Source organism: Talpa europaea (genome assembly GCF_964194135.1).
Source record: "Talpa europaea genome assembly, chromosome: 4".
Classification (NCBI taxonomy): domain Eukaryota; kingdom Metazoa; phylum Chordata; class Mammalia; order Eulipotyphla; family Talpidae; genus Talpa; species Talpa europaea.
Window position 1 is genome coordinate 4,941,153 of NC_140070.1, and position 22,047 is coordinate 4,963,199.

Genomic DNA, 22,047 nt, shown 5'->3' on the forward strand with positions numbered 1-22,047 from the left:
AGGGTGTTGTGTAGGCTTTCCGGATGATTTTAAGGCACTGAGGGATAAAGCAAGTAGGAAATAAAATCCACCACAGCTCTTATCTCCAAACTAGAATGGATCACAGGAGGCTCAGGCAGGAGCAAGACAGACATGGCCGCGGCCATTCTCTGCCCATCGGGGTCCCCTCGCATTCCCATGTGACGTCCAGAGTTGTAGCAGCCGGAGTATCTCCAGCCCACCCAAAGCCGTTCTGCCTTCTGCACCAGTTGTGGTTCCTGAAATGTGGGGCCAGTTATTTCATAAAATGAGGTTCACTGGGCAATCTTCACACCCTCTGAGCCCTTTGGAAAAGAAAGGAAAAGATGGGTGTGTGTGTGTGAGGCGGTGTGTGTGAGGGGTATGTGTGTGAGGGAGAGAGGCAGAGGGTGAGGGGCAGGAAAAGGGAGGGAGAACGGAGGGAGAAAGAGGCATGGAAGGAGAGCGAGCCCACGAGCATGATTCTTTCTTGTTGGTTTCCCCGATGTAATCTATTACATCTGGGACTGACAGTCTTACCGAAACATCTGGGACTCATCAGTGCCTTCTGCTGCACCAGCGAAGAGATGATTTCTGGATATTAATCTAACATGGGGGCACTGGCTAAACCTACCAAAGGGAACAGCAGGCTTTTCTTATTTATTGTGCCAGATGAGAGAAGTTAGGGATTTGTGGGTGTGTTTTCATTGTCGTGTCAAGGTGGGCATCCTCGGGGCTCTCCCGATGCAGAGCAGGCCCAGCCCCATCTGTTCCCGGGAAGACTCCTACTGCGGCAAACACGCTTCTGGTCTGGGGCATCCACTCCAGAGAAGAGGTCAGCTTTCAAGGACTTTGGGCACAGGTCAGCTGGAATAAAAACTAAGCTGCATTTTCTAGACTTAGTCACTAACCGTTGGAAAAGAGTCACCTATTGGGCAGGTTGACAATCAGTTAACCTCCAGGAAAACAAGTTGTTTCAGATAGAAAAGCCTGGAAGGGATAACGAATATACCTCCCGTTTGATCGCATCTGTCTCAACAGGTCTTGGAAAATTTTGAAATTATATCAGGGATGCCTTGATTTCCTTTCTAAGGAAGGAAGTTGCACATTCAGAAGGCCTCTAGGGATGTGGCCGATCTCATGCATAAGTAGGTGACGAATAACAAGAAACGACATCAGCATAATTACCAGGAACAATAGTCTTTGTTCCTTGTGTAGCTGGAAAAGATGGTTTTAAGTCAAGAAACAGTTGAAAGATTACATCGGTCTTTTCGATGACTTTAAAAAATGAAATATTTATAGGAGTTTTGAAAAACCATCATTTATTTCTTGCCAAGAATTTCACTTGATGGTTACTTTAAATTCGGAATAAAGATCTCCAGCTTTTATGTGTTAAAAACTGTAACTGTTTATTGGGGGCAAGGGACCAAAACTTTTTATTTTATTGAAGCTTATGACATATACTCACTTATTAGCCTTTAACAGTGAAACCCGAGCATTTCTTTCCAGTTCTACAATTCAGTGAGAATCTAAACATTTTCCCCCAGTATTCTTTTATTACAGACAATTTCTGGTTCAATGGAAGTGCAGGGCATTACAAGACAACACTCAAAATACTGGGGAGAAATATTTTTTAAACTATTTATCATTCTGTGGGGTTTTCATTTTCTGCTGACTGTTATAACTTGAGAACAGAGGGCCTCACTCTGGCTGGGGGGAGTGAGAAGAAAGCTATTTATGAATAGTTTGTGATTTGCAGCAGCTGCTCCTAACTATATATCATCCTTTTTTCTGATAACCACACTTGCACAAAAAGCGCCCATTAATAAGCTGGTGCATTCCAAACTAACTGTAGCAGCACTGTTACCTTGAAAGAAAGACGTCAAATAAAAGGCTCCTCCAGACTTAAGAATCCTTGAGTTTCTTGATTACAGGAGAATAATAAATCTGAAGACCTGTTGCATCTTGGGAATCTTACGTTACCAACAGAGAGAAGACTGTCCAGCAGCTTCTATGCAACTTTCTTTCTGTGCTCAAAGGGAAGACATCGTCTAAGAAAGGTTGCATGCTCTGGGGAATTAGAAATGCTTTCATTCAACACATCCGAAGAGGACCAGGATACCTGAATTGTATTGTAAATGTCTCCCTGTGGCACTGGAGACCAAATTGTACTGGCACTGTGCTTGAGTACTTGAAACTGAGAAAATGGAAACAATTTTGGATTGGAATATGTTGTTGCTGGCCAGCAGATGAAAAAGGTATAAAAGCAACATAGTCACTGTGTCTCAAAATATTTATCCTCCAAAAGAACTAACTCAGTTTCCCCTGGTGTCTTCTAGAGGCACAAAACTCAAGAAACCCTTTATCGTAGTATCGTTTCATAAAACTTAATTCAGAGATGTGCCATAGCTGACCTGCTAAAGCCTCTACAACAGGCAGAATAACTGTAGATCGGAAACTTGAACCCAACCCTGAAATCCAAATGGGAGAAGAATGAACTCAGTTGCAAAAGCTCCCATATGAAAGTGACCTTTAAATAATGTATTAGAAAGTAATTGTATGATAAATGTTGCAGGAAGCTTGCGAAGGGTCAGCTGACAATGTGCTACCAAAGTCTTCAATGTACCTGTAGCTTCTGAGTAGCAATTCTAATTCCAGGAAACATTCAGATTTCTTCAAGGATGTTCATTGTGGCCTGAAAATTCAACAGCAGAAACATGTTTAAGCCAGTGTCCGCGCATGAGGAACAGAGGGGAAGAGATTCAAGGAAAGAACCTCCATCTTGCTATCGAGAGCCATGCACAGAAGGATAGTTAAAGTCCTGAGAAATGATTCTGAACACGATGGGAAAAGCAGGTTACGAAACAGTTCGAACTGTATGGTAGCAATTTTGTTTAAACACATAAAAACGTGAAGAGGAAATAGGACATATTGAAACACTTGGGATCATCTTTGGATGATATGATGAGGCTGATTCTTGGTGATTCTTTTCTACTTTCCTGTAATTTTCTGATTTCCTGTAATAAACATACTTTACTCTTTAATAAAACAATTATCAATGTTAATATCAGTGGGACCTAAAACCAGAGAGTCCAGTGTTTTCCTGTTCCCCACCTATGAACAGCCCCCCTCCTATTTGTCTAAAATGCCCCCCATTGTCTGTAGGTGTGAACACAGGGATGCCTGTTAAATCTCCTGGTACACACAGTAGTCATCAGGATAAGGGGTCAGCAGTTCAAAGACCTGTAGAGATGGTTTCAGATTTCGATTAGTAGTAGAAGGCTATTCTGACTTGACTCAAAATTGTTATTTTTAAAGCTACAGATACATTCCTTTTGCTTTGTTTTAAAAATACTGATAATAACGCTCCCCTGCGATTACTGATAAAAATGCCCAGTTAAAAATACGTCAGTACCGCAGCCATATGATTTCACTTAGATGTGCCTTGAAAGAATGGATCTCTAGTTCCTAGGCCTTTTCTTTAGCTATCCAAACTTTAAAATGAGAGGAAATGAGTGCCAGGTGACTATTGCAGATCTGCCACCCTGTCAAAGAACATCCCACACCACCATCCCCCACCCGGCGCCTGCACCCCCCACCCCTTGGCACATGCACGCGTTCATTTACCGCTCGATAAAACACGAAGTGTGTCCACGGAAAATATACAAAGATGTATTTCCCCTTTTCCTTTTAATGCAGATAAAATTTAAAGATGCACGAGCTGCCTCTCTCAAGAAGCTCACTATCAGCCAATAGGCCAGAAAGACACACAGACCGACAGACAGGGCTTTCCTCAGCCTCCACCACATTGAACCTGGGCGTTGGGACAATTTGCTGGCGAGGCTGATGGCACCGCGCTGTGGGCCAGCCTGTTCTCCTGTTGGGCAGAAACCACAGTGCGAAAACCGCCTTCAACAAGGCCATGGAGCCTTCTTCACCATGTCACCTAAGCGCCAGAGAAGGTCGCTGTGCCATTCAAAACAATTGTCTCCCATATATTTTTGATGAGCGTGAGTGACTGCTGCATCTCTCCCAGACTTATCCTCATCCTGTTCTCGTCTTCCTTTCTGTCTACACTTCTATTGTCCATCCGTCCATCCATCTGTCCAGCCACCCATTTATCACCCACCTGTCTACACATCTCTGTCTGTCTGGGTGTATCATCCGCTATCCGCCCATCATCTATCATCTATTTTACCTAACCTGAGTTTCCTGAAGTTATTTGTGAATAGAACCCCCCGTTTCATTTTCCAGCGTCGCCACAATTCCTGCTACAAAATGAGTTTGTCCGAGTTGGGACACTTTGGGGGAATAGATGAAAAATGTTACCAAGAAAGCAGAATCAAGGACTTGTTTTAAAAGTGTGTGACAGGGCAGGAGGAGAGAAACGAGCACATTAAAATGAAAAATTGGCTTTAGTCAAAATCACAGATGCAGAAAGAGAAGGGACTAGAGTTTGGAGGGAGAAATGACAAGAAACAGAAAGAAAAACATATGGCTGAGATGGGGGAAACCAAAATCAAGCGAGAAAGTAAATTTCTTGTTATACTTATGTGGAAAGTTCGCATAAACAATAGTCTGCTGTCTTTAGATTTAAGATAGGGCTAAAAGGAAACACACTGTGACCGTGTCATAAATACTCCGACCACTTTGGGGAACCCTCCCCCCAAGTCCTGCAGCACACACAGCCTCTCACCTCCCCCACAGAAGGATGCAGCACATCCTGCTGAGCACAGAGGCCTCAGCACACTCACCTGTGGTGTCTCTGCGCCTCACCGGGCCGCCTCCCCGGGGCACCCCACTCTGATGGCTGGGTGTCTCTTGAGATGGGGAAGCCGCACCAGGCGAAGGAGCAGCCACAGCTGGCGAGCGCATCACCAGAAGGCTTCTCAGAGGAGCGAGGACGCAACATTTCTGAAATCCTACTTGGGCATCACAGAGTCCACTCCTTGCAGAGCTGAGGCTACGAAGCTCGCCGGCTCTCACGGGCCATGGAGGAGGAACCACAGGGCAGGGCCCAGCAGAAACCCAGCCCATAGTGAACAGCAGCGTCCATTGTTGGGCTGAGGTCATGCTCTTGGGCAGGGGTCTGGAGGCCTGACTTTCAGGCAGAAAGTGAGAACACGGACCTAGAAACAATGAAGGTTGTCCTGGAAGGGGGCAGAGAGGTCGGGCGGGTGTGGAGCGCAGCCCTTGGGAACAGAAGGCATGTGATCCCGGCCCCACAATAGGGTTATCATTCAGAAGGGCAGGAGTGGAAGCGGGGAAGGAAGCAGGGGCTTAGCAGACATATGGCAAAGGGCCATGAAGCCCACATATCACTCTCCTGCCCGGCACTGACAGCGCGACATAAGGAAAGACGCACAGTAAGTAATATCAAGACTGGCCTCTCCCTCTGAACCTGGAAACAATCTTTAGAACAACCCTATTAGTATGTTTGTGGTCTTCATTGTTCTGCCCATTACTAGTCACCTACTTAGGCTAAGTTCAGAAACATGCATTTTTTCACTTTCATGTCATATGAACATGTCATATGAAACATGACCTATCTATTTAAGATTTGTTGACCTGGCACTATCTTGTCAACAATGACAGGTCATGTGAGGCCATGTGGCAGAGCAGAGACACTGACACTTGCAATCCGGTGGGATGAAAAAAATGGAGACATGTTACATTTGCAGAAGGTATCAAGAATGAGATTTTAATGCTAGAGCCAAATAGCTGTCAACTTTAAAGAAAGTGCCGCTCAGGGGAGAAACTTTTCCCCACAAAATAGGTTATTGTAAAGAAAGATGGTTGCTGGCTTGAAGCACAGATATGAAAAGGCATAAATGTAATTTATCAAGATAAATTCGCAACACATCATTAAAAGGGCCACACCGAAGTCAAACAATAGTCTTGTGCATAACAGCTCCTTTTGTTTCTTTGGCATATGCAGACAAGACTGAGGTCTTTTGTCTGTTGCAATTGCCAGCAATCTGTCTGTCTATCTACCCATCTATCTATACCTGTCATCTGCCTATCATCTATCACTTGTCTATCATTTATCTACCATCTATCTATCTATCTCTTTATCTACCTATTTGAATGTTACTAGTGACTTATGAGAATTCTGATGACTCAACTGGTGGTAGATTTCTATACAAGTATTGGAGAATAAGGGTTCTTAATGCAAAGGTGAGTCCAGTGAGACAGAGGGGAGAGAGTGGATGATTGCCAACAATGACAATCATCACTGTCCGGAGTGACGGGGCCCAAAGATAGAGGGTAAGGCAACAGAAAGACAAAATGTAAACTACTTCCAATCACTTGCAGTATCCATAATAGAGACCAGCATGTGTCTAAACATTAATAGACAAGAAAGCATCGAAACCAACCAAACAACAAAAATTCTTGGTTTTGTGTGGAGAAAAGAATAAAGTAAAAAAACCCAAGGTAACAACAACGACAAAGAAGCAGTGCTAACCCATAAAGAGAAACGAAAGCGATGTGAGGACGGTGGTCTGGGAGGAATGTGTTTGACAGAATTTGGGGGCTCTGACCCATCTGCATGGTCACCCAGACACGCCCATGTTGGCCGGAGGTAAGAACATTCACTGTCATGGAGACCAGCCCCACAGACCTGGCCCTGAATGGCAGGCAGGAAATCATGCTCCCCGGAACTCCAGTGGTTCAGTTTGTCCTTTGAATTTCACCTTTGGCCTGACCCCACTTAGCGCATGTTGCCTCTCCTCCCCGCTCTAACACACACTTCTACTACAATTCTTCTAAGGGGATTCACCGAAGCACCCTACTCAGCCTGTCTGATGCAGATGCCCTGCTTCACCTTGAAATGCCTGCGCATGCTCTGTGAGTGCTCCCCACGCACTGTTCCTCCATGTGTGACATGATTAACTGTTCGCTATGCAGGAAAAGTCTGGAGCGACGGGGCCCGAACAGGGGAAAGAGCTCCAATCTGAGTATTCCCACAGCAGGGTTAGGATTTCACAGTGAAATAAATTATTAAAGTCAGGTGAATAACTTCTTTTTATTCAGTGGCTCTCGGTTTCACAGCTGTAACAGCACAGGAGGCAAATATTGAGGACTTGGCTTGGATTTTCTTTATGGAGGAAAAAAAATCCCGCCATTCTAAACTCTTAAAAATAAGTTGGAACCATATCGTTGCCTTTGGAAGGTAAGGATTTTTATGAACTGTGACCATTCTCTGAAAGGAGCAAGCGTCCTGCTTGCCTTCTGCCTTCGTCTTAAGTCACCTGGTTTCCTCCACAGGCCAAGGTCTAGAGAGTCTTCTGAAAGCAGCAGACAGGTACCTTCCTTTCGTGCTGGAGCTAAAACTCACAATAGGCCTCCAGCATTCTTGTTCTTTCCAGCTTCAAGCTTAAAGAATGAAGTGTCTGCAGATTGAGAGACTTTAAAATGATATCGACAAACTTGAACAAGGAAATTACTTGTCCCCCAGAGACATTCCAGGGCTCTGCATGCTGGTCCCCGTGACACTGTCATTTTCCACACTGGGCATCTGCTCCGGATCAGATGGATCCACACTGGGCATCTGCTCCGGATCATTGCCTGGATCAGAAAAATCAGCCTCCACTCACTATAGCACCGCATTGTTTTTAAATAAAAAAAGTCATTTCCTCTTTTCAATGAAATTATTCGTTGGATAGCAAACCAACCCCTTTCAGTTTAACAAGTGGAATCCAGTCTCCAAGGACAAAGATTTGCCACCATTAAGGAGAGTCAAACAAACACCTGAAAACTACATCTTATAAACCAACGTGACTTCCACCCAAAAAGGGTAAAAGTAACAGATTCTGAAGACTAAGACATGGAGAGACTCTAGACTTGTGCAAGCACCCCATTCTAGACTTGTGCAAGCACCCCACTGCAGTGAGCAGCTTCTGAGCGTTACTGGGGGGAGGAGGGGTCGCATTCCTTTTGGGGAAGAAGTTGTGATATGAATGCTCACAAAACACAACTCCCAAGCCCACATTATTTTATACTTTCATAGAGGAAATTGAACTCTGTCTACCCCTCAGGCTCATTGGGTTTAAATTTGAATAGCTAGCTAAAAATGCGATTTTCCCAGCCTTCCTGGAAGCAGCTTTTGGTGAGAAATTTCCACGTTTAGCTGTTTTATTGCAAAACCTCTAATAACGATTGCACAATAAAAAGTTGTTATGAAATCATGTTAATGGAGGAGAGAAATAAATTGATCTCATGGACTGCCTCTCAAGTACCAAAAAGAAATCCACTTAGACGTATAACCAAATGTTATTTAATATCTTAAAAAGTAACACAATCCAAAATGGATATTTCACACAACACTACATAAACAACATGAACACAATATTACCGTATGGAGGGACTTTCAAATATAGACTTACAAAGATCCCTGTGCTTTTTTCTTTTAAGTTATTTTACTAAGCATGACAAGTAATCATCATTTACAATGTGGTATACTCACACGATAAAAACCATGTTACAAATGTGCTGTTATAAATCAGTAACATTAGGGAAGACATTTCATGAACTGTAATTATTTCATATGAAATACTATACAATATAAACAGAACATCCATCTTGGATGACCTTTACAGCAACCAGAGACCAAGTAATTTAAATTTTTTTTTCAGTGCAAACACATTTTATTCAAGGCAGTCTCGGCTGCAAAACTCCTTTCTAACATACAGTAAATCCCACTTGCACTTCTTAATTCATTTACCCTAATGCAATAGTCACATTCAGTCACTCAGAGAAAGATACCTGCAGAATTATGATCCCTTTAAACTTAACGTTGAGATTTAATTCTCTTCTAGAAAGTAGTGTCTACGCCAACTACTCTAAGGACCTTAATTTGTCGCTGTCGATACTTACAGGAAGGTGACCCTAGGGCACAATACCACACACCGGTTTGTCCTTCCAATGTGGAAAACGTGGCAGTGTACTGGTATCGGGGGGGCACGGGAAGGAGGCGGGCAGGGAGGTCCTCGGAGGAACGTACTTCATGATCAATTTCCCGTGTCTGCGGAGACTGACACTGGAGATCTCGGATCTCAAATTTGGCGCTTCTTTTCAGTGGGAGCATCGAATGGGGGCAGGGGGCAGAGGGTGTGTGCCAAGGTCAGCCTTAAGGACCAGGAGATAGGCAGGGGATGTGGACCAGCCAAGCTTCTAGCCTTCTATTTGCTTCCAGAGTCTTAGCTGCCTCACTTGGGGAACACCCCCCTCCCCGAGTGACAGGGTGCATTCACATTGGGAGCCAACGAGGCTCGATAACAGCCCTGTAACTGATAACAGACAATCGAACGAAGAAGACTAAGTGCCCCTTGAGCCTTACAGAATTCAGAACCTTGCAAATCAGCAACTGTAAGTCATAGGATGAGTGTAAAAAGACAGGATTGTGTTGGAGGAGCAATCACTGGAGAATCTCTCTCTGGGCGGCTGCTGCGAAAGACACAGGGATTAGCTCAGTTAGGGAGCTGCCGATGTGCGATGCGAACACACCAGGAGTTTAATGACGTGCTCCTATATGCGTGTGTGTATATATATATATATATATATATATACACATATATATATATATATATATATATATATATATATATCTCATTGATGAAATGTCTCCTAAATAAAAATCTACAGGCAAATATTGGGTGGCTCCTTAACACCATGAAGACTCCTGGGAGTGTGGAGAGACAGCTGATTCTTCTATCTTGCTTGGCCAAGATCAGCCTGACAGTCATCTCTTTCCTGGTCACATTACACTAACGCAAAGCCAGCCGATGTTTTCTGAGGTGTCTGCATTCAACTTTCCTGTGCTCTAGTTTCCCCGAGCCCCAAACACTTGCAGTAAGTGACTTGGGAAGAGCAGGGGCCTGGGTGTCTGGGCAATGGGTGGGTCCGTAAGCACTGGGGAGGGGTGGGGGGAGCAAAGGGTCATTTCTGCCGGGGTTCCACTGTCTCCTGACAGCAGGGCTGCCGAGCTGGTTCTGGGACTGGCCTGTGGCAACAGAAAAGGTTCCCCTGGAAGCTCTTGCATCTCAAAGTTTGAGACAACATTTAAAGCTAGCTAGCTCCCTGGGAAGTCCAGACTCTTCGAAGTCGGGCTCAACCTATTGTACCTAATTTCTGTGGTGCTAAGGAGCACTATGAAAGGTACTTAAAATTTTTGATTCAGATTTCTGTGTCAGCACCTTTCCACTGCCAGGAGCAGCCATATTCCTGAAAGATGGTGTTTTAGCACAGGAATTCGAGAAGCCCAAGATGGAGCTGTAAACAGGGTGTGTGGGGACCACCTGGGCGGCCATGGCGTCGGGTGGCTGGCTCACCTCCCGTCAGGCAGTCCACGCCTGGAGACGTGCTGAGGTCTGAACTTTTTCAATGAAAATGGACAAAAGTGTCAAGTTGCATTTGTTTTCTTTGACTTTATTAGCACACATCAGAAAAATAGCATTGTATTTCGTGATTTCCATGATGCTCTATCAAACAGATAGAAAATAGATCGATAGCTGCCACTGTTTCTGGGTAACGTGGAGTCGCTCCTCCTGTTTGTTACGGGGCCTGCTTTCGTAACGGGTTGTGAATCTGAGCACTTGGGAAGCACTTTGAGATCCCAAAGGACCTTGCAAAGTCAGTATTGGTAGCAGTTGGGTTTTTGAATCAAGCCCCACTACTGCCCATGTTACCAACGGTGAGATTTTTCCAACCATGGTCACGATGGCATTGTGAGCAAGACGCTTATCACTTACAAGCTTTATTTTTCAAGCACACCTGGTGGTTTACCCTAGGGAGAATTTTACCAAGCCGCGCTTCCGTTTTCATTGAATAGGGTTTTGTGTTTTTTCCCCCTCCCCGGGGTAACGATGAGATAATTGAAATTGACATTTTAGAAATGCTGGTTGGGTGATGAAAAAGGGAGGTTTGGGAACAGCTGGTGTTCAGATCCTCATTACTCCAGATTAACTCTCACTTTCTGCTTCCTGAACTTGGGCTTGGCCACAGCAGAGAAGCAGTCATTTGGTATTTTTATCCAGCTAGTCCCTTTCGGCTCTTCTCTGGAAGGCACCTCCCCTTTTCCTATGCTCATTAAGGTCCCCTGAGAAATGCAAAATCTGTAAAATGCAATACAAGTGATTTAGCAGAAGTTGCAAATACACAGCCCAGCTCTCAATCAAAACGGAGCTGGGGCCACCTCAGCCCCAGCAGCAAGTGCGTGAAGGCAGAGGCCCAGGCGCTTCCAAGCTACAGTCCCAATGTCTGTGTGTCCTCAGCTCCTGAAAACCTAAAATTCAAACCAAGATTTTCATTGGGGTCAACCGCTTGCTAAATTACGTTTACCCACTTTCGGCCAGTGAGAACTTTCAGCGGGAAGGCTGGGAGGGGTAAGAGGGGGGGACATGAAATTTCAGCTTCCTTCCATTCGGAACAAAATCAAGTACGCTTTGGTGGGGACGAGAGGAGAGACAGGTTTACATCAGAACATGAAATCATGCGTCAAAGGAAACTATGGCAATGCAAAAGTCTCGAGTCCGCACAGGCTACCACCGACACACACGCGCGCACGCACACTCACACATACGCACACACAACACAGTGGCCTGATGTTTAAAGGCTTCCACTTTGCTTTTCTGAACAATACACTTGAACGCACTGCTGTGGCTTCATCACATTTATGGAGGTAGTTATATGTAAAAATAAAAATTACCATAAAGTAATATGCTGTATCATAATAATACATACGTGTGCAAAATGCCGACAGATGGGTTGACCCTTTGGAGTTGAAAGCTACACAGAGATTCAACCAGATTCAGTTTTACAAGCCCTTCTGCTGATAAATGGAGACAGGTCTGGAGCCCGGTACCCAGAGCTATCTATCCTCTCCCCGGGAGGAAAGGCGGCTGGGAAGCTTGCAGAGGGCCTGCGCCTTCACCAGGTGTGACCTTCTTAGATCACCTTGGTTCTGCTTCCCGCCACCACGTCTCCCCCTATTCAGGAATCCCCATTCGGTTGAGATGGGGACTCTTCTACCTAGAACTCCGCTCACCAGGAATCCTCCATAAAGTCTACCACTAGGGAGTTATTTATTTTTTCTTATCATCGTGCACCCCGTAGCATCAGGCAGAGTTTACACATTTTATTTGTCTTCTGTAAACCTATGTCTTGTGAACTACTGATAAATTCATATTTTAAAGCTTCTCTTAAAGGTAACGCTTCCCTATCCTGTTCACACAGCATTTGATCATTGTAATGGCTACTTTCAGAGAATCAACTGGGTGGAGGCTGATGGATCGTTTCAAGGGCTATATTATGTATGAACTGATAGAAGGATTAATGCTTGAGAATGGGGCAGGGTGGAGGGGGATTTAGACCGAAAATTTAACTCCCCAAGTAAACGGTCTACATAGATAGTTTACGAGCTGCATGGCCCTTCCTTCTGGACATATTTAAGCAAGAAACAAATAGTGCATTTTGGAGCAGTCGAGGCATGCCTGGGAATTAAGGCATGAGACTGGAAGCCACTGACTAAAGCATTTTCAGGACATGGGGGTTTACCACGTAGAGCGCTTACGTTTCACTGTAAGCACCAAAAAAGGAATCTTCATTACACTTGACGAGTCCAGTTTGACCCAATACAACTTCCAAATATCTGAAAAAGCAGGAGGAAGTATCACAATGTTTGGAGAATTAGGTCAACTATGTAGATGACTGATTGAACCTAAACTGAAGCAGACGTGTTTTTGCACATTTGATGCCAATGGATGAACTCGGAGATGAAAACATTTTGGATTTATTTTGGGATGGACATTCTATGGCATATGGCTCCAAGCATGACACACCACTAAACTAAATAAAATGACATCAGACCTTGGACTGGGGTCGTATGCAACCTTTTTGTAAATAATTGTCCATTTTCTATAGGTTTATTCCACTGTTCTCATTAAAAAAAAAATAATATGGGAACGATGAGATAGCTCTTTCCTGTGAGGTTGAATGGAGCTAATTATTTGTAATCCCTTTGCTGCTGAGAGTTTTCTTTGTATTCAACAGACATTATAAACCAAAGTAAAATGTTAAGAAATCATTTTGAAATCAGTTGGGCTAATAACTATACATCCACCTAAAAATGCCTCCTGAAATTGGTTACAAAGTATCTGTAAACATTACTCTGGCATAGTTCATGTATGCATAATTGTTATTTTGATAAATTTTAGGGGAGTACAAGTTAGGATTATACCATACTTGCTGACTGAGCATATTCTGTTGTTAATTACATGGGCACACATATATTTCTAATCAAAAATTCTTTTAAAGTTTTCTCTATAGATATCTCCCCAGGAATAAAAGGCCTGAAGTTCAACTCTCCCTAAATTTGCTCTTTCCTATAACCACTAAAAATTATTTCCCATAGCCTAATTTAGGCATTCTATTTAAAACTACATAAAATAGATTTATGTCCTTCCATTAGAAAGAATAACATCCGCAGGCCATACTCTTCATTTGTATCACAAAGAACATTTTGCTTTTAAACAAACTAATTATCATATCTATTAGGGTAAGATAGGATCTTCATAAGTATTACAAGGAGGAAACTATCTTCCTTAAATATTTGACTCACACCTTTTCCAAGTCCTCATTACCTCTTCCATCACTTAGGGCCACGGCCGGCCAGGCTGGGTATTCCCTTCTCTGTCCACTTCAGATTCAAAGGCCTATATTCCTGTTTGTGATTATGGGAGGTTAGAAATCAGACAAGCATCTGTTACACTTAAAAGCAAAATCCTGAAAACAAACACTCCCAAGATTTCAATGAGGACCCTTCTGACACACTCCCACGGGCTCCTGCAAAATCACAAAAACTCACAGTGAAAAATGACTGGTGCAAAAACCACGGACACACAAAGGCCTGGGGTCCTTTCTGCTCGGTTTGGCATTGATCTCCCTCAAGGTGGACCCTCGCATTTGACATTTTGGGGTGGCTTAGGTGTTTTTGTTTTCCTTTTGTTTTGTTTTGGGGGGGAAGTGTCAAGGATCAGTTCTGCGGCACCATTTGCCCACAGACTGGGAGCAACACGCATCTGTGGCATTTGAAAATGGAATTGGCAACTGCATGACATTGAAAATGCATATCACACTGACAGTGTCTAGACTTCCCTATGTGTGCTCAGTTACAATTAGTGAAGCACAAGTGTACAGATCACCCTACTGCTAGTCTGTTGCTACAGAGCCATAAATGTGAAAAGCAATACTCTGAACTCAAGATTTTTGTTGTGTTTTTTGTTTTTGTTTTTGTTTTTTTTTTTTTGTTTTGTTTTTGCCCTAGCTTACTTAGCAGCACAGTTTAAGTCAACACAAAAACTGTGATCGAGATGCTTGTCTTTCCAAAGATGTAAACATCAGTCCCAGTGTCGTAAACTTGGCTGTAGCGCGCGAGACAGGAGATCCGAGGCCGCGGGACGTCACACACTAGTCACAGAAGCTTGCAAGCAGCTGGAAGGTTTCTGTGGTTTCTCAGCTTCGTTGGTGGGGGGGTCCGTGCTGGCTCGGAAGTTGAAGGCCGGGCCGGCTCCTCCGTGGGCCGGGCTCAAGGCAGGGTTCTGACGACGGTTACTTTCAACAATGCTTGACGTGTTGGAAGCCAGGCTCTCCCTAGTGCTAAAAGAGTAAAAAGGTTTTGTTTTGTTTCGTTTTGAACATAAATAATTACAGATCGAGCCCCAGAGGAAGAGCAAATGATGTAGTTAATGGATTTCCTCTGTTGGCTCATAATGTCATATATACCATCTTATACTGATTATTCACACATGTTCCTCTGCCGTGCACTCCCCAAAGTGGTCACGAGACATCTCACAAGAGCAGCGAGCTGAAAAAAGGGGTTGTCTACAGCAAAAGGCACTTCCCCTTCCCCTCCTGTTCAAGGAGACTGCTCCGGACTTCGAGATCTATCACATTCATTGGCTAAACGAATTTGCAAATACACATAGGGAATTTCTTCAGTCCAGGCTGGAAATGCATGGGTATAACTGTGTTTGAACAAACTCAATCATTCAATCCTAACATTCTGTTTTTATTCTCGATTAGCAGATTTTGACTTTGGACACGCCACTAGCTGGCATTTGGCACAGTGAGAATAACCTCTATTTAAAAACACATCACACCTCTGCTTCAAATCGTAACACTTTAGTTAATAAACATTATCATTTCAGAGAAGGAATCTTAGTCCCCTCCACCCTGCCTTCATTTGTAAAGTCTACATTTATCTGTTTTCCCTACACATACACTTTGGATAGAAACATTTTACTTTTAAAAGAGTCATATAGAAAGGTGATTTGAATGCATTGGCTTTCACTTTCTATTTCTCTTTCAATTTTGCTAAGTTAGAAATACTTGAATAATAAAAAAAAAAAAACCAAATACTTGAATCTGTTATTGGTCCATGAGGTCTAGATCATTCAACATTTTAAATTGTGTTGGGCGATACCAGAAGTGAGCTTACTCGGCCTGACTGATGGGAGCTGAATGGGTTTCACACACAAGGTCCTTAAAACAGTAATAAGAAATCTATCAGCTTGCAGAGATCGAAGAAATCACAATGGCGCTCAAAACATTCACTTTTCTGGAGACATCCAGGTTTGTAAAATAGTCTCAGAGCTGGTCCTGGGTGACTGACAGAAGCCTGCAAGATGGGCCTGCAGGCCTTCTCTGATGCCTTTTCACTCCACCCCAAGACCTCAGCAGCCCTTTCTAACCTAACCGGTTAGCTCAACCCTGTGGGGCCCTGAGCTGACTTCTCATCATGGGGCCAAGAGTTAATTGTTTAAAAGGAAGTTTGTCCATTGACTGTGAAAGAGTAACCTGATCTTTTTTGAATGCACAGAGCACCTTCAGAAGATTGATAAATTTATAGACATAAGTCAAGTGCTCTCCTCACCAGTGGCCAGCCGGGCAGGCCTCAACATCACCATGAAAAGGATGGAAAGAGCTAGACTTACCGACTTACCTGGCTCACCCTTCCCCTAAGCAAACACATCAGTGGCTTGTCAGCAGGGCAATGGAAGCACACAGCCAGGAGGTGGGAGGAAGCAAGGCAATAAACAGGAGACCCACAGATCTCATGACATGATCCCCAGCGTCATTCTTAATCAAGACAGGGACTTTTTACCAAGTCTGCCTTCCTCATCTCTAAAATGCAGACAGTCAGAAGATTTACCTATTCTCAGAGTGACGGTGAAGAAGAAACAGGCATCACTGAGGAAGCTGTACAGCACAAAAGCTAGGAAAATGTGAATTATTTCTGTTTTACCCTGGCCTATGATGAGCTCAGTAGCTATTGTGGGTTTGTGGGGTGGGGGGCGTGGATTGCTCTATTACTAATGACATTTTTTTCTATGGGAAAATGCATTTTCAGGTCGAAAGGACCCACTTTTAAACCAGCTTTTAAGGTGGAGGCTTAGCATTTCTCAAGCACCTGCTGTAAGCCAGGTACCGTGCAGGAAAGGTCACCACCAGCATGGTCGTGGCATTCCCACGGGCACTGCCTGTGCCCAGGGTCCCTCGCCACGGTGACCACCGCCAACTTGTTACAGTGTTAAACACACACAAAGCGCCAGTGTCTCCAAAGCGTGCATCTCACGATTGTTGTTATAACGAGTACCACGTGCGACACTCGCATCACGGGCTCTGGGCAGCATGATGATAAATGAGTGGGGATGGAGTGTTAGCGGTAGGAAAATCGCCCAAAAGTCAAAGTTCTGACTCCTTTTAAAAGAAAGCTACTAGAGTACAAACTTAAACATGACATTTCCAGGATGGGTACAGGGCAGGGCAGGGGTGACGGATGGGAACTAGACTCTGGGGGTAGACAGGCATCGAATTATAACGCCATATGCCTGGAACTTGTAGAATGGTGTAAATCAATGCTACCTCAATAAAAAGTTAATAAAAATTTAAAAAAGATTCCAGATTTTACAGGCAGAAGACCTGGACCAGGCTGCTCTATGGCCGTCTTCTGCAGAAAGCGCCCCCCGGCGCCACTCACACAGCGCGGGGTCATGTGGTCCACGAGGCCGACCACCCCAGGCAGCCTTGGTCCCTCATGATCATACCGGGTTTATCAACTAGTTTGTGGCCTCAGATCTGTCATGTCAGGTTTGCTCATTTTCAGTGTGGGTCTCCTTGCACAGTGGAGTCTGACTTTTCTCTTTCTCATACTCCTCAGTGCCCAACACCAGGGACGAAGGGATTCTGGAAATGTGGCTGAGCCAGCACTGAAGCCTGAGCTTGGGAGAAGATCACCCTTTTGAGTTTTATTGTTCCTCAGTGAATTGTTTAACATCTGAATAAATAGCCCCAGCCCACTTCAGATACTTGGGTTCACGGGACTGTGGGATTTGGCTAAAATAATTCCTCATGCTGAAGAGTAAAAACTCCCTGTAAAAACTCAAATATTCTCCTCTGTAGACCACCCTCATGCATCAGAAGGCAGCACAGTGAATTTATCGAGGAGTACAGAAACTGGAGTTTAGAAATGCGTATAGAAAGTAAGTCTCTCACCTAGCTCCTAACCAAAGGATATCAGACAGTAACAGGGTAAAATCAGGGATTGTTCCATAGAGTCTATAACTGCATGAAAGTGATGTGTGGCCAGTGAATTACTGCTACAGAGAAAATTCGACCGTAACAACAGTGGGAGTCACCCCCGTAATGCGTGAAGGGTGTCTCCTTCTAACACCTGTCACCTCTACCACGACATTTAAACAATTAAGTACAGGGTTAAAGAAATGCCAATAAACTTATTTCAAGAAATAATCTCATCCCAAATTCTGTATTCTACACCCCAACTTTAGAGATAGTCAATATATTCCACGGAGAGACTGGATCAACTACGTCACAAATATTTTCAGGAATAAAAGTCTTGCAATATTACACAGTGGTAGGTTTTCAGTCAGAACCCATTAAATGACACTGAGTGTCCTCTTTGCCACTGTCTGGGACTACAGCATCCTTGGTGGAGGACAGGTGCCTCAGGGAACAATATGAAGGGCTGGGATCTGTGGTGTGAAGGGCATCAGGCAGGCAGAGTCTATGTGCTAAGAAACAGTAAGGCACAAAGGCAGAGGCAAATACCCACACCTCCTGTAAGTGATGGTTTTAAGTTTCTACCAGGATTCTAGACCTTCAGTTATGCTTATCTGGTATCCACAGCTAGGACTTCAAGAGGGGGAAAAAAAGAGTAGCAGGGGGAAATAGAAAGAAAAGAAAATATAAAATAATTCGCCAATAAATTATGACTTGATTTGGGATAGGAAAATATTAAGCAGAAATTATTTCTTAGAAAAATGACTGTGGGTCAGTTGTTTTCAGACTGAATGGCTCTCTGAGGCCTCTGAGGGCTCCCTCAGAGACAGGCCAAGGAGATCTGGGGCTCCCAGCCTCTCACCCACCGTGACAAGAGTGCCATCTCTGTGGTCGGTTTAGACATAGGACTTGTGCATGTGTTAACTTGGAACAGACATTAAGTGACCACTGTTATCATCAAGAGCCAGTCCTTCACGAAGCAACAGAGGCCTGATATCGGACAAGCAGAGTAACGATTCCCAATTCTGGTTTTGGGATGGTCCGTCCCCAAATCATCCAGAGATACAGTGAAATGATCACGAAAGAATTCATTTTAGATGTAATAATTAAATATACAAAGTACAAAATCACATCTAGGTACTGGTAAAAAAATGATGAATATTGTAAAATGTCAGGAATCACAGCTAATGAGAAATATCAAGTTCTCACGAGTATTTCTGCATCTCAGAGTCACCAATCTGGAGTAGAATTCAGAAGCAGAATTAGGTCCCAAGTTGCTCTTTGAGGAGAAAGAAGAGTTAAGGAGAGGAGAAGGAAGATGCATAGACTGTCTCTGGCTTTCTTAACCCTGACCTCTTGAGGGCTCTGGACATAACCATCAGGTATCATACTGTGTACTGTCAATCCTCTGCTGAGTTACTGGACAAAGCAGCAGCTCCAATGAGAGTGCCTACATGGGCTGTATTAATTCTGCAGGAAGGGAAAGAAAAGAGTTGCTCCAGGCTTTGATGGAGCAGAGCCCGGGCCACAGCTCCTTCTGAGAGAGGAACTAGGTTCCTTTCTCTTTAGACATGAAAGTGGGGAGAGACAGTGTATGAGCCAGGGGGCGGACAGCACAGAAAGTCTGTATTAAGGTGGCTCCAATCTTCTGGTTCCACTGGGAAGGTTTTGCAATCTGCTACAGCATTCTCACTAGAGACACCTGTCTTAGACTCAATTTATTTCCAATCCCTGCCCCCACCCCGCCTCTGACTACTCATTCTACTCAGTCGCTCTTTTTAAAGGGCCTAAAAAACCCTTCCCTGACAGCAGTGTGGCGCTACAAAAACACAGAAGAGAACTGGGCGATGTTGGTCTTAGTTTGATTGGACTGATGCAAGTTTGAGGGAAGGAGCCAACCCACCAGTCCAGATTGGTGATCTCTACAGCTGCAGAAACATTTTTTTCAATTCCTGAAAAAGAAGTCAGAAACAGGTCGTTAACAAAACAACTCATGTGACTTTCAACCCGCATCCACAGAAGTGAGACCGTGAAGTCAGAAGCCTTTCAAATCATTTGCAAAAAGCCCCAGGCCCTGGCAGGTGCATGTGTGTGCCCACAGACGCCTCTCCCTACCGTGGGGAGTTGAATCCACTGTCCACAGTGATGCTGCTGCTGTCCATGCTGTCCAGGCGCGCTGAATGCGTGGCTCTCTGGTTGCTGCTGCTGTCAGTTTCTTTTGGGGCCAGGAGGGTGAGGTTTTTCTCAAATCTCCTCTGCAAGTCTCTTTCCTTTTCCCTCTCCAGGAGCCACTGCATGGTGCCAACATCCTCTCTGTTTTTTTCCTCCTCCGTGTTTTTGTTTGCCCCTTCCTCGGAGTCGTCATCATCAGAGACGTTGTAATAGTCAAAAGAGGCTTCCTGGTTGGCCCCGGACTCCTGCTGACGCTGGGACGCAGGCATGGCCTGAGCCACCGAGGTCCCCAGGGATGGTTCCAACTTCTCGCATCGTCCTGGCAGTGCGTCCGCAGGCGTCTTCGGGTGAGCTTTGAGGAGGGACAGGCTGGATTTGTGATAGCTGTTTACAGACAAGGTGCTGTGGAGAGGTTTGAACAGTGTGTCTTTGCTGAATATCTCTTTCCTCTTGTCCAGGCTGCTGGGCTCAGCGCTGTGGTGCTGGACGAGGCGGCCATTGGCCATCCCTTCGGCCATGGCGCCCGAAGGGGCTGGGATCCCACCCGGCCCTTTGGGGGACTCCTCCTTGTGCCCCGCAGGCTCCCTGGAGGAATGTGGGGTCTGCCTATCACACAGGGGCAGCTTTTTCACCCCTTCCGCCAGGGTCAGCGTGTCGTGGTCCTCCTTATTCTTCCCCAGAGGCGAAGGCGCGGTGAGCACCGTCTCGCTGGAGGTGTTGCACTGGAAATAGTCATCCGTAGCTGCTTTTGTTGGACAGGAGCTGAGTTCCCCGTAAGATGGCAAACTCTCGGGCGGCTTGCCTGGCTCCAAAAGGCTACAGGCGCTGGAAGGTTCCTTGCCGCCACCGACGATTTCCGGAATACACACCTCCTTGTAGCTCGTGGCCGAAATGTGAGCCCTTGGATGCCCGAGCGTCTGTGCAGGCCGTAAAGTGCTGTCGTCGATGTAGGGCTGGCTGGGGGCTTGGTCGTCCTGGCTGCAGCCTTCGGCCAGGTCTTCGGGGGTCCCCAGCGAGGACGCCCCCAGGGGGCCTTTGGAGTTGTCCATGGACCTGGACCTCTCCTTGGCTTTGTTGGACCGCTCATTCCTGGACCGTCGGTCCTGGGTATGGCTGTGGCTTCGGTGCACTTTTGAGTGGGAGCTGCCCCTGGAAGGCTCCGGAAAAGGCATCTCAGTCCTCCTCTTGGCCAGCTCCCCGGACACATCCCACTCCGGCGTCATGGGGAAGTGGGACTCGATCACGCTGGGGTTGCTGTGCATGATGAAGTTGTCCCCCTTGTGCTCGATGATGAAGCAGCCCTCGCGGGGGGCGCGGGTCAGCGGGTCGCAGAAGTCGTACTCCCGCTCCCCGGCCAGCTCCCGGTGCGAGCCGTCGGAGGGCTCGCCCTTGGACACGCGCGTCTTGCTGTGCGAGCGCGACTTCCCGTGGGGCTTGCGGTGCGTCCTGCTCTTCTTGCTCCTGCCACTGTGGTGCGCGGACGAGCCCGCCTTGCTGCGGTGCGCCTTCTCCTCCTCCAGCTTCTTCATCAGCGCCGTGTGCCTCGTGACATTCTCCACCGTGAGGTCCGGGTTGATGCGCCGGATGATCTCCATCTCCACGTCCCGCGGGATGGCCGTGGGGGCGTCCTCGTCCCGCAGGGGCCACTCCTCGGGGGGGAACTGCGCGGAGAAGTTGGCCAGCTGCTTGGTCTTGTCTTTCTTGAAACTCAACCGGAATAACTTGAGCCCGAACTTTTTGGACTGCTTTTCACTGTCTTTAGGCTTGGAGAGAGTTTCTGTCTTGTAGGAAAAGTTGACAGTACTTTTGCTCTTCTCTGTGGGGGGCACCTGGCACAGCGGCGGGGGGCAGTAGGGGTCCTTGCCGTCCTTGGGCTTGCGCTGCAGGGTGGACGCGTGCGTGCTGTGCAGGTCCTCCCGGCAGCAGTGGCAGGAGTCGCAGTGGTTTCTGGGCAAAGTCCTTTCCCTGATGCAGCCTGAGGCGGACGGCGTGATGGTGCCGGGTTGCGGGGAGGCGCACTGGGACCGCTCGGGCACCCTCTCGTCCAGGTGGTACCATTTACTGTTAGTTCTTATGAGGGAAGGCGTGATGAAGTAAGTCTGAGGGGTCACGATGAAGTAGCCGTCCGGGGTGGGGTAGATCTTCCGCTCCCGGACCAGCGTGTTCAGCGTGTGCCGGAGAATTTCTTGGCTGGGTGTGGGAACACCTGAAAGCAAGAGAAACAGCAGGTTCGTGAGGATGAGGAGGGAGCAGGCGGCCCCTTCCCGCTGCTTCTCAACCTGCTACGGACTGCGTGTCCGT

General features: G+C 45.9%; 1 protein-coding gene across 1 annotated transcript in view; it reads right to left on the reverse strand.

The window, feature by feature from the left end:
• Positions 1-14,153: 14,153 nt before the first annotated feature.
• STOX2 (storkhead box 2) overlaps positions 14,154-22,047 on the reverse strand; it is a 98,525-nt gene continuing 90,631 nt past the window's right edge. Inside the window, exons 3-4 of the mRNA XM_084231532.1 lie at positions 19,690-21,952; positions 14,154-14,652 (exon numbers count right to left, since the gene is read on the reverse strand). Coding sequence (XP_084087658.1) covers positions 14,457-14,652; positions 19,690-21,952 — 2,459 coding nt within the window. The 3' untranslated portion in view covers positions 14,154-14,456. The remainder of the gene's footprint in view (positions 14,653-19,689; positions 21,953-22,047) is intronic.